The sequence below is a fragment of the Puma concolor genome, chromosome A2 (genome assembly GCF_028749965.1).
Source record: "Puma concolor isolate L17-30 chromosome A2, mPumCon1.1.hap2, whole genome shotgun sequence".
NCBI lineage: Eukaryota > Metazoa > Chordata > Mammalia > Carnivora > Felidae > Puma > Puma concolor.
This window is the reverse complement of record NC_141668.1, coordinates 48,148,034-48,161,905: the sequence shown is the minus strand read 5'-3', so window position 1 is coordinate 48,161,905 and position 13,872 is coordinate 48,148,034. Positions and strand designations below refer to the sequence as shown.

Sequence of the window (13,872 nt, the reverse complement as noted above, 5' to 3'; positions counted from 1 at the left end):
GCTCTGTATACACATTATCTTTAAAATTTCCTTTAATATAGCAACACTACTGCTTTCATAACAGAAAGCACTGACAGAAAAAAAAAATCAGGGAAAAAATTTTTGAGATCTTTGGGTAGTTGTTATTTGCCCCAGGAAGTACCCAGGTAGTCATGGGAAAAACTTGTTTAACATCCTCGCACTTTATAATTTGCTATTGTTTTAAAAATTTTTTTACTACAGATCATTGGGGGCCCATAACCTTTCCAGTTTTAGGTTTTAGTTTAGGTTTATGTTTTAGGCCGGTCTTGGGTGCAGTCCATTCAATTTTCAGGCTGAGGGACTTGTGCCGGGATGGCCCCCGGGGCCCCGCAGCTCTTCTGAGAAGCGCATCTGTGAGGTCACACGAGCCCCGGCCTCCTCACCAGCTTATTCCATTTGCATGAAAACTCCTCCCCATGGACCTGGGATAGTGATCCTGGTTTTGCCTTTCAACTCCAGGGCTAGGGTGGTTTTTTTTTTTTGGTTTTTTTTTTTTTTTTTTCTGTAAGTGATCAATTAATCACTAGAAATAGACATGCGGTGCACCTGGAAGTGGACCAAAATATCCGGGAGCCAAATGCTTCCAGTCCGGCAGCAGAAGGGGACGCCTGGCGAAGGCTCGTGGGCCCAGCTTGGTGTGGAGCAGGAGACGGGGGGCTCCTGCTCCCGTCTCGACTGTGTGAGGAAGACCTGGATGTGCCTCCCGCTGTTCGGTGAGTGACACTTAAATGGTAGCGCTGTTTGGGGATAACGATGAAAACTAACGGCTATGCTTTTCACTGACAGAGCTAGACTGGTCCAAGAAGCTTGAGGTGGACTATTTTTGGACTTGACTTTGAGAACTTCCAGGCCCATATTTGACCTTGTTGGGAAGTTCCCTAAGCCCAAGCGTTGAGAAGAGGACCACCTGGGCGGTCCATCGTGAGCTGAAATGAACAACGTCGATTTCACGGTAACTGCCCTATATTGAGCAGGGACCCTGCGCCGGATGTTGCTGTGCTGCTTACCATGCATCAGCACGTCTGGTCCTCACAACCATTCTGTGAGCAGTACTCTAGGATTCCCATTTTTCAAAAAGCAAATTAAGATTCCTATAGTCTTAGGTGCTGGCCCAAAGCCACCTAGTGACTTGACCTGGCTTTTTTTTTAGAAGTTCCAAATCAGCACAGACATGCCATAAATGCAGGTCTGAAATATAGGAACTGTCATTTCTTTCCCTAAACCAACCAATGTCCTGTGGGAGGAAACAGTCCTAAGTCTGTGGCTTTTTTTTTTTTTTTTCCAATTTTCAATGGATTTCTTCTTCTTGATTAGGAAAGGTCTCCTCTTCTTGTGCAGAAACTCACCAGCGAGTAATGGAGAACCTTTCCAGCAAATTAGGAGACTTGAGAAATAGAAAATCCTTCATTTACCGTTGGAAGACCAGCGCATTTCCAAATAGACTTTAAGCCAACACTACATAAATTCGAATTTCCTTAGAGGCAGCAGTTTTAATGTTGATAATCTCTAAGAGCAGTACTATTGGGTGGTTTCTGAGTAAACTTTAGACTCTCAAAAGTTTAGTTTTAGTGGTTTAATAAAACCTGAATCTGTATAGTTCTTTTAGCCGGGAAGTCTGAGGTCGAAGCACCCCTGGCCATCAGCTCACCACGCTCGTTTCACATGCGTTGCCCAGAATCTCTGGTAGAGACAGTCACCCCGTGAAGCAGCCGCTCTTAGGTGAGTAGTCGGGTCTGGGGTGAGGGCAGAGGTGAGGGGGGGCTACCAAAGCAGTCCCTTAGGGGGACGGCCACCACGTGGCTGAATGGCTGGATAGGATTTTCAGAGTTAACTTCCTAAATTGTACTGGGGCTGCTGTGCAAAGCCAGACTGGGCCTCCGAGAACTCAAAGGTACTGTCGGTAGGCAACCCCTCTCCTGTTGGATCTTTATCTTGCCACAGTGGATGAAAGGTCCACCTGGATCTTCCCCGCAGCAGTGAACAGCCCCAGAAAGGAGTCCGTGTGGAACATGGCCTGCCAGGGCCCACTAGAGCGCGGGGGTGAGGGCCCAGGGGCCATATCCTAACATCAGCCACCCCTGACCAAGTCTGTTCCTCTAAGAAGCCAGCTGTGCGGATTCACAGGTCAGATGGAGGGAAAGGCCTCAGTTACTTCCTCGGCTTTTCTCGGTCCCTCGGTAGGTGGAGAGGCCTGCGAAGGATCATACCGATGACTGCTCTGGCCTCCCTACCCAGCCTCTTCACAGCACCGCACCCCAGGGCCCCACCCAACGCAGTGGGTGTCTTTGAAGGGAGTCAGGCATGCAGTGCAGGGATCCCAGCACGCCTACCAGGCTGAATCCCTTTTTAAAAACCCCAGACTCAGGCAATTAGAAGGAACGTTTTCAATATTTTATTAACAAATAAATTGGTAGAAGAACAATTTCTCTGGTAATCTCACCCCCCCCACCACCCCCATTTAACGTCCAGCATGTGGCCGCCATGATGGTCGGTGTCTAACCTGCTCTGCTAGCTGGGTTCTCAGCAGCCCCCTCGGCCTAGTTCAGTCATCCTCCCAAGGACTTTGGGGCAAGGAGAAAACTCCCCTCCTCAAGAGGGCGAGAGAGAGACAGAAGCTTCTGCTTGGAGGCCAGGGCCACAAAGGCAAGCCAGGCCTTATTCCTTTTGGAGGAGGGGCACAGGTTCTTCTTCTTAGGGCAGAGCACTTGTGCCCGCCCCCATCCGCCTTCCGGAGGAGGTGAGCCCAGCGTGAGAAAGCCCTGAGCGGAAGCTCAATGTTACGAGGACACCACTCTTTCCTCTTAGACCTGCTAAGAGGGCACCCGGCGATCTCTGTCAGCAGAGTGAGACTCTAGGACTAAAACAAAAGCCGAGCAGGAGCCCCTGTCTTGGCAAAACCTTGGGTGGATCAAATCGCAACACTGCACAGACCTAGTATCTACAGCGGTGAAGTGAGCAGACCGTCAACCTGTTGGGGAGTACGGAGGAGGAAGAGACTATTCCAGGTAAAACACTTGGTCGTCGAGCACCTTTTGTCCAAGAAGCTTGGCAGTAACTCTATACCATGTCCTCAATTCTTCCACGAAGACAGCGTGACCAACTCATCTCCGGGGTCCTCAGGGCAGGCGTTTGAGCTCAGTCTTCTTCCTCTAATGTCCGATAAAAATAACCCTACACGTGCATTATGTCTCTTCATAGTGTATTTACAGTAAGTAAAACGGCCCGCCAGGCACACTCATGCCCTGCAAAATTGTAACAGCTGCTCAGGGACGCTCGTGCCCGTCACCAAGGCAGCAGGGTCCCCTGAGACTCCGAGAGGGATGAATGCACGGGGCGGCTGGCTCTGCTAGCGGGCCGCCCGGGGCCCACACCCCGTGCACAGCAGTGGCCTCTCAGAAGCAGACGATCCGCTTCTCATCTTGGAAGACTTTGGCCTCCTCTGGCTTTATCAAGTTTCCATTTAGGCTGTCGGGGAGAAACAAAGAACACAAAACATTAGCGGTTTGTAGGAGCCTTCCCGGGACGTGTTCCCGACACCCTCCTGTTCTTCACGTGGCCCAGAAGTTCCGGAACGTGCTCCATTCAGACACTTGCTTGGTAAGATTACTCCCTTCCAGCTGTCGTCGCTCTATGAACTGGGTCTCACTAAGGTCACCAATAGCCTCTAGGAGCCTGAACTTCATGACCTTGTCTCAGGCCTTGTCTGTCCCTTCCTTCACGGGCGTTTGGCTGTTCTCTCCCCTGCCTCCTTGAACCACCACATTTGCTCGGCTTGATTTCTTGCTCTCTGGTTTTCTCCTGTGTCTGCCACTCCACCTCCGTCTCCTCTCCCATGTTCTCCCGTACGTGGCCTCTAGATACTGGATTTCCTCTAGACTGGGGGCTTGGCCCTTTTCCCCAGCTGACGTCATCCCTACGTGAGTGGACCTGCGGCCCAGACCTCTCCCGTGTGGCTCCACTTACTTGACATCTTCACTTGGATGCCGCCCAGGGACCCTGGCTCAGTGCACAGGACCACTCTTTATCCATCTGTGCAAGGTAGCGACCTGGGGGTCGGCCTTGACCCCCTCATCTTCATAGTCTATCACAAAGTTCTATCTTATTCCCTAAACATCCCCAGAGTGCCTCCCTGGGACCTTTCCACGTCCTCACCACCACCATGGTGGTCTGAGCGCCATTGTCTCTTCTCTGGAGCGCTGCAGTGCCCTCCTGCCTGGTCCCTTTACATGTACTCTTCTGGCCTCTTCAAATCCATTTTCCTGGAGGAGCCATAACGGTCTTTGTAATGCAAATCTGATCATACCCCTCTTTGCTTCACACCCCTCCACGACTTGCCATTGCTTTTAGGATATAGACCCGAATACGTGGCACGACCCACAGATCTCTTATGGTCTAGTCTACCCCCTCTCCTCTGCCCCCTGTTGCCCCTCCTCCTGCACCGTCTGAACCCCAGGGCCCACGGACATCTTGCCGTTTTTCAAGGGCACCAGCCCCTTCCTGCCTCCGAGCCTTGGCATTATGCTATACCCTCTACCAGTCAGCCAATCAGACCTTCACATTTACTCGGCTGAATTTTGTCTAACAGACTTGGTGGCAGCGTTGGGATCTGAAGCGAACTTCCTCCGGGGCCAAGAAGACCCACAGGCAGGGCGCCCTGCCAGCGCGCTTCTGAGTTCAAGGTCAGCCTCGACCGTTTCCCCATGTTTCCGGGGTGCCACCGGGGAGTCCCTCTCCATTTGTACTCCCCTCCTTGCACCGGAGCTCCCGCCCTAACAGGCTTGCCAGTCTAGGGTTAACGGGTCAGCACAGAGCGATGGGGGTGGGATGGGGGGCGGTTCTCACGGAGCACCAGCCCTTACCCTTGGGTCAGCCCGCCAGTTCACGTTGGAATTCCTCCTCAGCTCCCATCCGCAGTCCCCATTTCCAGTCTGCAGTCTCCGTAGTGGAGACCACTGGGCGGGTCCGTGCTGGGAATGGCCGGTGGTGGGCACAGCCTTCTCTCTGCCAGCCCAGTCCGCGGTTAACAGGTTTTGGTTACCGCTGGCGTGTGAACGTTTGGGTTGTTTGGTGTAAACAAAGGCTCAGCTAACGGGATCCTTAAATTTTACAGACATGCCACCTTCCAGCCCACCTGCCCATTTTATGTCTGAACACGATGGTGCCAGGACCTGTGAATACCTACTGAAATGGCAAAACGTTACCAAAAACCACCTAGAAGTACAACGGCCACTATGGGGAACGTTCCCATTAGGCGTGAGGGCATTTAGAAGCGCATCTGAGAGCACGGCTTCCCCAAGTAAAACGCATTGGGATACCTGCGTAAATTGCTGCGTAAAGCAGCAGCTCTGAAAGGTTTCACGATTCCAAAAACAGTTTCATTAAAAGGTTAATTAAAAGATTTAGCAAGAGACTAAACACGACACCACAAATATTAGTAACGTAGGGTCTTTGCATCTGCGTGTTTGTATGTATGTTATAAACACGACATATTGTCCCACCTCTGGATGGTACTGCTGACGTTAATTTGTAAAAGAGCTCTAGGCAGTTGGTTTTGTAGGGGCCAAGGACAGGCTGCTCCAAAATGTGCTGCGCTGGCATCCTGAAAAAATTTGTCGTAATGTTTTTCTTTCTTTTAGAGAGAGAGAGAGAGAGCACAAGCAGGGAAGGAGCAGAGAGAGAGGGAGATACAGAATCCGAAGCAGGCTCTGAGCTGTCAGCACAGAGCCCCACAGGGGGCTCGAACTCGTGAACCAGGAGATCATGACCTGAGCCAAAGTCGGATGCCCAACCAACTGAGCCACCCAGACTTCCCCATGGCATACTGATTATTTTGAATAAAACTTATTTAAGAGACAGCCTGCGCAAGAAGGCCATTCGGACCCTCCTCTGTCCCCTGGAAGCAGGAAGTAAATCTCCCATCTGAAAGATTACCCTCCCTTTACCAGGGAGGTAAAGAGACCTTATTACCAGATAGGAAATTTAGAGGCAAGAAAGCTGTATAAACACCCCTTGTTAATTTTTACTAATATATATCACACCCCAAATTCTGTCGACAATTCCTTACTAATTGGAACTCCTGAAGTTAATTGAGTTTTCTTTGTCCTGCAGATTTTTTTTTATGTTTACTTATTTATTTTTTAGAGAGACAGGAGGAGACACAGAATCAGAAGCAGGCTCCAAGCTGTCAGCACAGAGCCCGACGCGGTGCTTGAACCCATGAACCGTGAGATCATGACCTGAGCCCAAGTCGGTCACTTAACCTACTGAGCCACCCAGGGGCCCTGACCTGTCAATTCTTCATGGATTCATTTATTGTCTCTTTGTCTACAAAGTAGAAAAACTGCCTGCCTTGGCCATTTTGGCCCACTGTGCACTCATAATAAAACTCTGTGGTTTTTTTCCCCTGGTTAATCTGTTTTATGCAAATTTAACTCTTAGCCCAGCTGGAAGACCTTGAAGGGTAGAGGACGAATTTCTCCTTCCCTTTGGTTGGCATTATCGGCAGGATACTGACTCACGGGACAGGTGCTTGCCTGGTATTGCTGCAGCTGAGATCCTGGGACATCTGACGTGTAGCCAGCAGAAGGTGGGATTTCTGACCACGTCGGCCTCCAGCCACCTCTGTCTGCGGGGTCTGGTGGAAGGAGTGTGGTAAGAATCCTTCTGTCTCCAGATTTAGTTAGCAGGAGAAAATACTGTAGAACCAGTTCCTTGGGTGTAGCCACTTCTGGTAAAAACGTGGTAGAATACTCCTTGGCTACTGATCATTTCCTCCCAGAGACGGTCACTGTTTTGTCCGTGTCTTCTGTGTTGAGTGTCACGGAGAGGAATTATCGTAGGACAGAACACAGGTATGGGCCCTGTAAACGCGCCGCTGGGGCCCGCCTCACAGACTAGCGAGGTCCCAGTCGCATCGGACCCGTGGCCATTTACACAAACCTTGCTGTGCTTAACGCGCACATGGGGTACAGGCTGTTGCTAGGAAACATCTTGGAAGCCAAAGCCACGAGTGGTCACAAGTCAGGCACCTAAAAGCTGTTAGAGTGCTTGTCATCTAACTCAAAGAACCCCCAGTAGGAGAAATTGGTCATGGAACGGGGTAGATTAAGCAAACATCTGGGGGGCAAGGTACACTGTGAAACACCGAAGGCACATCTCTCCTACGGATTAGTTTGGCCCCAGAGACCCAAGGCATAGGCGGGGCTGTTAATATGAATATAAGAGAATTTTGCTTTCATCTGGTTCTGTGTCCTAAGAGCTTGGCTTTGTGACCTTTCTCTGGTTTCTGTCACGTGGAGGGCGCACCTACCAGGGTGCACCGTGGTGGCCAGTCCAACAGACCGGGGACCCAGAAACACAGTTATAAGCAGCGTGCTCTGTCGGGGCCGTGCCGCCTCCCAAGAAAGTGTCAGGAGAGGTCCAAGCCCATAAGGGCCTCTGTTGCCTCAACCGCTTGCTTGTAAAGTGCTGGGAAATGCCACTCCATTAGCGTCTGCCTGTCCCAGATGAGCCTGGAAGTGTCTCACATTCTGGGGAGACGGGAGACACAGCACACGTGACCTCACTCTTCCGGCCGGCACAATGAAGCTGTCTGCTTTCTCAGCCTGGTCCTGGAAGTAAACTTTTGGGTCACGGGGGCTGCCTCGTCTCTGCCCCTCTGGGACACACCTCTTTGGAGTTTTCCGTTAAGCCGCTTATGGTTTTGAGTCGCTACTGAAATTAGTAACATCCTATTTGTCAATGGCCAGGTACCAGATCGTTTAAATTGGCTATTGGAAAAAAAAAAAAAATTCTTTATAAAAAGCTCTCAGTTATCTTAGAACGGCTAGCCTTAGGGATTCCCTTGACAACATAAAAGAACAAAAATTAGACTTAAGACAGATAAGTGTCCACCTCCGATGAAAACTCCCCTCTTAACATCCAGCCTGACCTCTAGGCTCAAAGTATAAAGGCTACTCTTTATATTTACTCTTTCAGTAAATGCTGAAAGCCAGAAAGTGACTTTAACAGAAGCACCAAGCACCTAGGACGACACAGGAGGGCTTGGTTTACCGTAATCGACCTCTGTCGGCCTTAGACTTTTTTGGACAATTGCCTTTGCAGATGTCTCCTGCCCCAATGCATGCCCCCCAAATGGCAGGAAATCTTCTATAAAGCCCTTTTCCTCCACTTTCAGAAGATCCTACCAAATTTAGAGAAACATTAAAAAGATTTGACTATTCACCCACCTCCCCTTCACAGAGGAAAGAGATGACCAATAACATTTCTGCTTGGCCTTCTGACAAATGATCAGAGGAAGGTTGGTGTTCAGAGGCTAATAGAAGCCAAGGTTGACGTGTGTAACCGTGAAGAAGGCTTTTTGTTAAAATGCTTTGTACCATTCTGTTCATTCCCATTAATCCCCCTGATATATAGAAGCAAATTTAGGGGCACCGGGGTGGCTCAGTCAGTTCTTGGTTTCAGCTCAGGTCATGATCTCACAGTTTGTGAGTTCAAGCCCCACATCGGACTCTGTGCTTACAGCACAGAGCCTGCTTGGGATTCTCTCTCTCCCTACCCCTTCCTGGTTCGCTGTCTCCCTCCCTCTCCCTCAAAAAATATATAAAAATAATTTTTAAAAAAAGAAGCAAATTTAGTTAAAAAAGTGGGCCTGTCTCTTGATATTCAGGCTGGAATCATCTTTGTCTTACAAATCTCTACAAAACCAGACGTGCAACTCCGCAAACAAATCAAAACCCACCTATCTTTACCAATCTCCAAACCTCTCTGGTTCCTCTCAAAATTTTTGTGGACATCATCAACAGTCAGGATATTGGGACAAAATTGCCATGTACTTAAGGAACAAAGAGTACATTTTTTCCCAGATGAATCAAGCATTTTATTTAATTATAACCAAGTACTCATGTATTCTCTCTTTAAATGCTGCGTGTAGGCAGAAATAATATTCAGGCCCATATTGAAAATATTGCCCTACCAGTTTCCAGAACATTATTCACCATTCAGGACCCAAGCTGTTGAGACTTAAGACTTCACCCATATCACTTTGAATTTCTTGATATGTTGCCCTGTGTTCTATCACCCAACAGAACAATTAATTCAGCTTCCTAGAAACATTTGAATAATAGGGGCACCTAGGTGGCTTAATAGGTTAAGCGACTGACTCTGGATTTCGGCTCAGGTCATCATCTCACTGTTCATGGGATTGAGTCCGGAGTCGGGATCCTTGCTGACAGGGTGGAGAGACTGCTTGGGACTCTCTGTCCCTCCCTCCCTCTCTCTCTGCCCCTCCCCTGCTCACTTGCTCTCTTTCTTTCTCAAAATAAATAAGTAAACATTTTTTTAAAAATTAAAAAAGAAACATTTGAATAATAGATATATGCCCAATAACCCCTCCATGTTTTCAAAAGTGAAGAATGTTACTAGCACAAAAAAAAAAAGGTAGAAAAAAAGAAGTCTTTGCATTCTTTCTCTGTCCCTTAATAGGTCTTTGAAATGTAAACACAGAGGTCTTCTTAAAATACAAACTGCTGGGGCACCTGGGTGGCTCAGTCTGTCAAGCGTCCGACTTCGGCTCAGGTCATGATCTCACAGTTTGTGGGTCTGAGCCCCGCATCGGGCTCTGTGCTGACAGCTCAGAGCCTGGACCCTGCTTTGGATTCTGTGTCTCCCTCTCTCTCCACTCCTCCCCAACTCATGCTCTGTCTCTCTCTCTCTCAAAAATAAACAAACATAAAAAATAAAGTAACATACAAATTGCTAACAGGGATCTTGTGCCCAGACTCCAGCACCTCTGGTAACAGGCAGATAATGCTCCAAATCACCTCGGACAAAGCTTAGATACGTTCTCTATAAATTTTCTACCCCCATCTTCTCTAGCACCTAAGAGCCCTTCTTTGAAATGCAAACTTTAGAGGGAAGTTGTTCATCAAAAAGAGAGAGAGGGACGTACTTGGAAATTGGGCCCATCATCTGTCTACAAACATTAGTAAATCTGAAAGCCATAAGAATTTGTTTGCATCTGTTCTGTGTATTTGTATGTGTGTCCGTGTATGTTGTAAATGTGTGATATTTTCTCTACCTCTGGATGGTATGGTTTGAAGGGAAGCGCCAGTAAGGATGGGGCATTCTAAAACTCAGAAAGCTAGACAGAAAAAACATTTGGGTTAAAGTGAGCTGGGAAAATATTTGGTGTTAAAGCTAATTTAAGGTTATTGGTTTAATTAAAATAGACCTGTCTTTAGAGTTACCAGCATTTAAAAAAGTTTTTTTTTCTAATGTTTATCTTTTTTTTCTAATGTTTGTTTATTTTTGAGAGAGAGAGACAGAGCTGAAGCAGGGAAGGGGCAGAGAGAGAGGGAGACACAGAATCTGAAGCAGGCTCCAGGCTCTGAGCTGTCAGCACAGAGCCTAACATGGGGCCTGAACCCACAAACTGCGAGATCATGACCTGAGCTAAAGTTGGCCACTTAACCAACTGAGCCACCCAGGTGCCCCTGGAGCATTAAATATGAAACTTTTATTCTGCTTTTGTTTACTGAAAGTCAGATTAGTTTCATGATATCTCTGTTGCAAAATCTGTCAGAAAAAAAAAAAAAAAACTAAACAGAATAATGGTTGAGTTTGCCTATGAAGTTTTATGGGTACTCCACATATAATTGTTAAGAACAAGTAAATTAAATAGATGTAAATAAGATAAGATGTAAATAAGATAAATAGCTTCCAAATTCTTTTTTGGTGGTAACCCAAAACGTTAAAGTTTTGCTAAGTTACATGGTAAGGTAAATCCACTGAAAATCTAGATCACTTCCAAATAAGAAAACACTAAGTATTAACATAGGTTTATCCACTTTTCTCTTTAGTTTCTCTGTGTGCAACAGATTTGCACATGTTAGCAAAACCTGTTTTGTGCTCTTGTACCATGAAAAAACACATTTCTAACTATGAAATGTATTCGTAAATTCACCAATCTAGGGGCGCCTGGCTGGCTCAATCAATAGACCATGCGACTCTTGATCTCAGGGTTGTAAGTTCAAGCCCCAGGTTGGGCATGGAGGTTAAAAAATTAAAATATAGGGGCACCTGGGTGGATCAGTCAGTTAAGCGTCTGACTTCGGCTTAGGTCATGATCTCGCGATTTGTGGGTTCGAGCCCTGTGTCAGGCTCTGTGCTCACAGCTCGGCACCTGCTTCGAATTCTGGGTCTCTCTCTCTCTCAAAAATAAACAAACATTAAAAAAAAAAAAAAAGGCATCTGGGATCCCAATTAAAAGGGTCCTGTTGGTCACAGTCTAGAGCCTGGTGGTGATTAGGTATTTTGGAAACATCACCAGAGAAAAACAGCTCTTGAGCCCCATTGGAAAGGACCTTACAAAGCACTCCTGACCACGGACAGTGCTGCACAATCAGAAGGCACTGAGCCTGGGGTACATGTCACATGGCTCAAGAGGGCTCCTCCTGAGCCCTGGTCCCATGCAGACGCTGGAGACCCACAAATCAAACTGACAAGGAAAAGAAACAGCCGCCCCCAAGGTAGACGGCTTCTGCTCAAGATACCTGATCAAGGCTTCATACATGAACTGAACATGACACGCTTTCTCCTCTTTCCTTCACCCTGGCATCGGCTAGGAAAGGTAATGCCCTTATCTTTATTTCCCAGGCCACCCTCTGGACTTTGGAGCAACCTTTTATTTCAGGCCGGGAGAAAATCTAACTTTTATCATTGGTCAACTCCTGTGAATTTACACCATGAGTTGGAAAGGACCTCCCAGGAAGCTTTCATGATTCAGGACTCTGTTTGGCAGACCCCTACTTCTCTGTTTAGGGATAAATACAAACGGAGCTATGAACAGGAACTTCTTAATTCTTGAAATTCTTGCAACAACTGCCCAACAATGATCCCTAGACTCTCTGGCCAGTGTTGTTCTTGAGAATAGAATAGAATAGCCCTTGATTATCGTTTAGCTGAGCAAGGAGGTGCCACCTGGATTACACTCCTGGGAAAGTTGAAACTCGATTACATCATAGCCCAAAACAAGGCGCTTGCCTTAAGAAGATGACTCCTTCCACAGGGTCTTTCTTTGATTTGTCTGATTTTGATGGCATTGGGTCTTGGAGACCAGGGCTTCAAAGTACCCTGCAAACATTGGGGAGGACCCTGCTTATCATAATCATAAGAATCACCCTGGTGCGTTATATTTTCTTAAATGCTTTAAATGCATGTTTGAGGCCACCAACCGCTAAGCAAATGGTCTCCCTCAGACTGGACCATCCAAAAAGGTACAAAGAGGACAAAGTGACTTAACAGAATGTAAACCTGAGCTCGTAACCTGTGACTGTCACAGAGACAAAGCGAAAACATCAGGACCTGAGAATGCCACGCACAGGATCAACAAAGGCTTCGAGAACTACAGAGCAGTAGCTGAGAGGGGCGCTAATGCCCTAAAGTTTGATCACAGCTCTCAGCGAAGTGGAGAGGCCGGTCCGAAAGGGGACCACTGTTTTGTTTTTTGGGTTTAAAAAAAATTTTTTTTTCATGTTTGTTTATTTTTGAGACAGAGAGAGAGCATGAACGGGGGAGGGTCAGAGAGAGAGGGAGACACAGAACCTGAAGCAGGCTCCAGGCTCCCGGCTGTCAGCACAGAGCCTGACGGGGGCTCGAACTCATGAACTGCAAGATCATGACCTGAGCCGAAGTTGGACACTTAACCGACTGGGCACCCCGGGGACCACTGTCACACACACAGGCCCAAAATAGCATCGCTTAGGTTAAGGCCCCAAATCGGTAACCAGTTAATACCTAACCTAACTCCAACCTAATTTTAACACCCTAGGAATGAATGCAGCCTTTAATCAGTCAGCATAGAATTTCCTGGTCAACACTAGGAAATTTACTGTCAGACCTTCCTGCTCCCCCTAGGAGGGCAACCTTGCTTACAACGATGTACTCCCTGCTAATAAATTCTTCCTTATTGATGTCCTCTGCCTTTAAGAACCTTTCTCCTGTTTGGCTCAGCAGAGCTCCCCTCTACTTTCTGGAAGGAATGCCGCCCAACTCAGGAACTGCTTGCTAAAGCCCATCAGACCTTCACCTTTACTCACTTGACTTTTTTTTTTTTTTTAAACACCATGACCCAGGCTCCACCCTCAAAGAGCTCACAGTCTGGAGCAGACAGCCTCCCAGGAAGCTACTCCAGCGGTATGATAGATGCCACGCAATGTCAGGGCATTGTTCACCCTGCCTCCTGTCTCTGAAGCAGAACTCACTTGGGGCATCAGACCGCAAGTTTTCATGGGACAGGGATGAGGTAGAAATCAATGTCAGCACGAACAATGAGTCCCTGTGCCCCTGGTGACTGCGGACAGAGCTGCTCCCTCATCCCCACAGCCCTGGACAGGGCCGACGCGACAGGACGTCACTAAGCCTGGTTCCATGACATCACTCACACACACACGCCTCTAGGCCCTGGGTAGCACACCTTCAAGCTAAAGACATCTGGCCCTGCACACGTAGTTCCTTGTATAGGAACAGTGGTCCTTCCAAGGCAACAAATGCACATTTTTCAAGCCGGACAGAGTTAAAGCAGCTACGTGTTCTTACAACTGTCCTAATCAGCCACCGAGAAAAGCAGAGGCCAACTGTTGTCTGCAAACTTCTGCAGCCTGGCCTGCCCCCTCCTCCCCCTCTGCCCGCTGTTCTCGAACCACAGAGTCAGCAAGAATTGACGTGCTTCTAGGGAAGGGACCACGGGCAGGAGGGGGGCTGGCGATTAATGCAAACCAGAGTTCCAACAGCTCCCACATGCCTTGCGGACTCAGGAGTGGGCACAGGGTCACACGCACCCAAGCCCCAGCG

General features: G+C 48.0%; 1 protein-coding gene and 1 long non-coding RNA gene across 8 annotated transcripts in view; one reads left to right on the top strand and one right to left on the bottom strand.

Moving 5' to 3' along the window:
- Positions 1–2,390: 2,390 nt before the first annotated feature.
- The window catches only part of NOD1 (nucleotide binding oligomerization domain containing 1), a 93,715-nt gene continuing 82,233 nt past the window's right edge, over positions 2,391–13,872 (bottom strand). For all 7 annotated transcript variants that reach the window (XM_086693355.1, XM_086693345.1, XM_086693335.1 and 4 more), the window contains one exon: positions 2,391–3,486. In XM_086693355.1, coding sequence (XP_086549481.1) covers positions 3,414–3,486 — 73 coding nt within the window. In that variant the 3' untranslated portion in view covers positions 2,391–3,413. The remainder of the gene's footprint in view (positions 3,487–13,872) is intronic.
- LOC147583148 (uncharacterized) lies at positions 3,475–6,432 on the top strand. The gene is made up of 2 exons (XR_015245869.1): positions 3,475–4,700; positions 6,163–6,432. It is a non-coding gene; the product is annotated as an uncharacterized LOC147583148 (long non-coding RNA).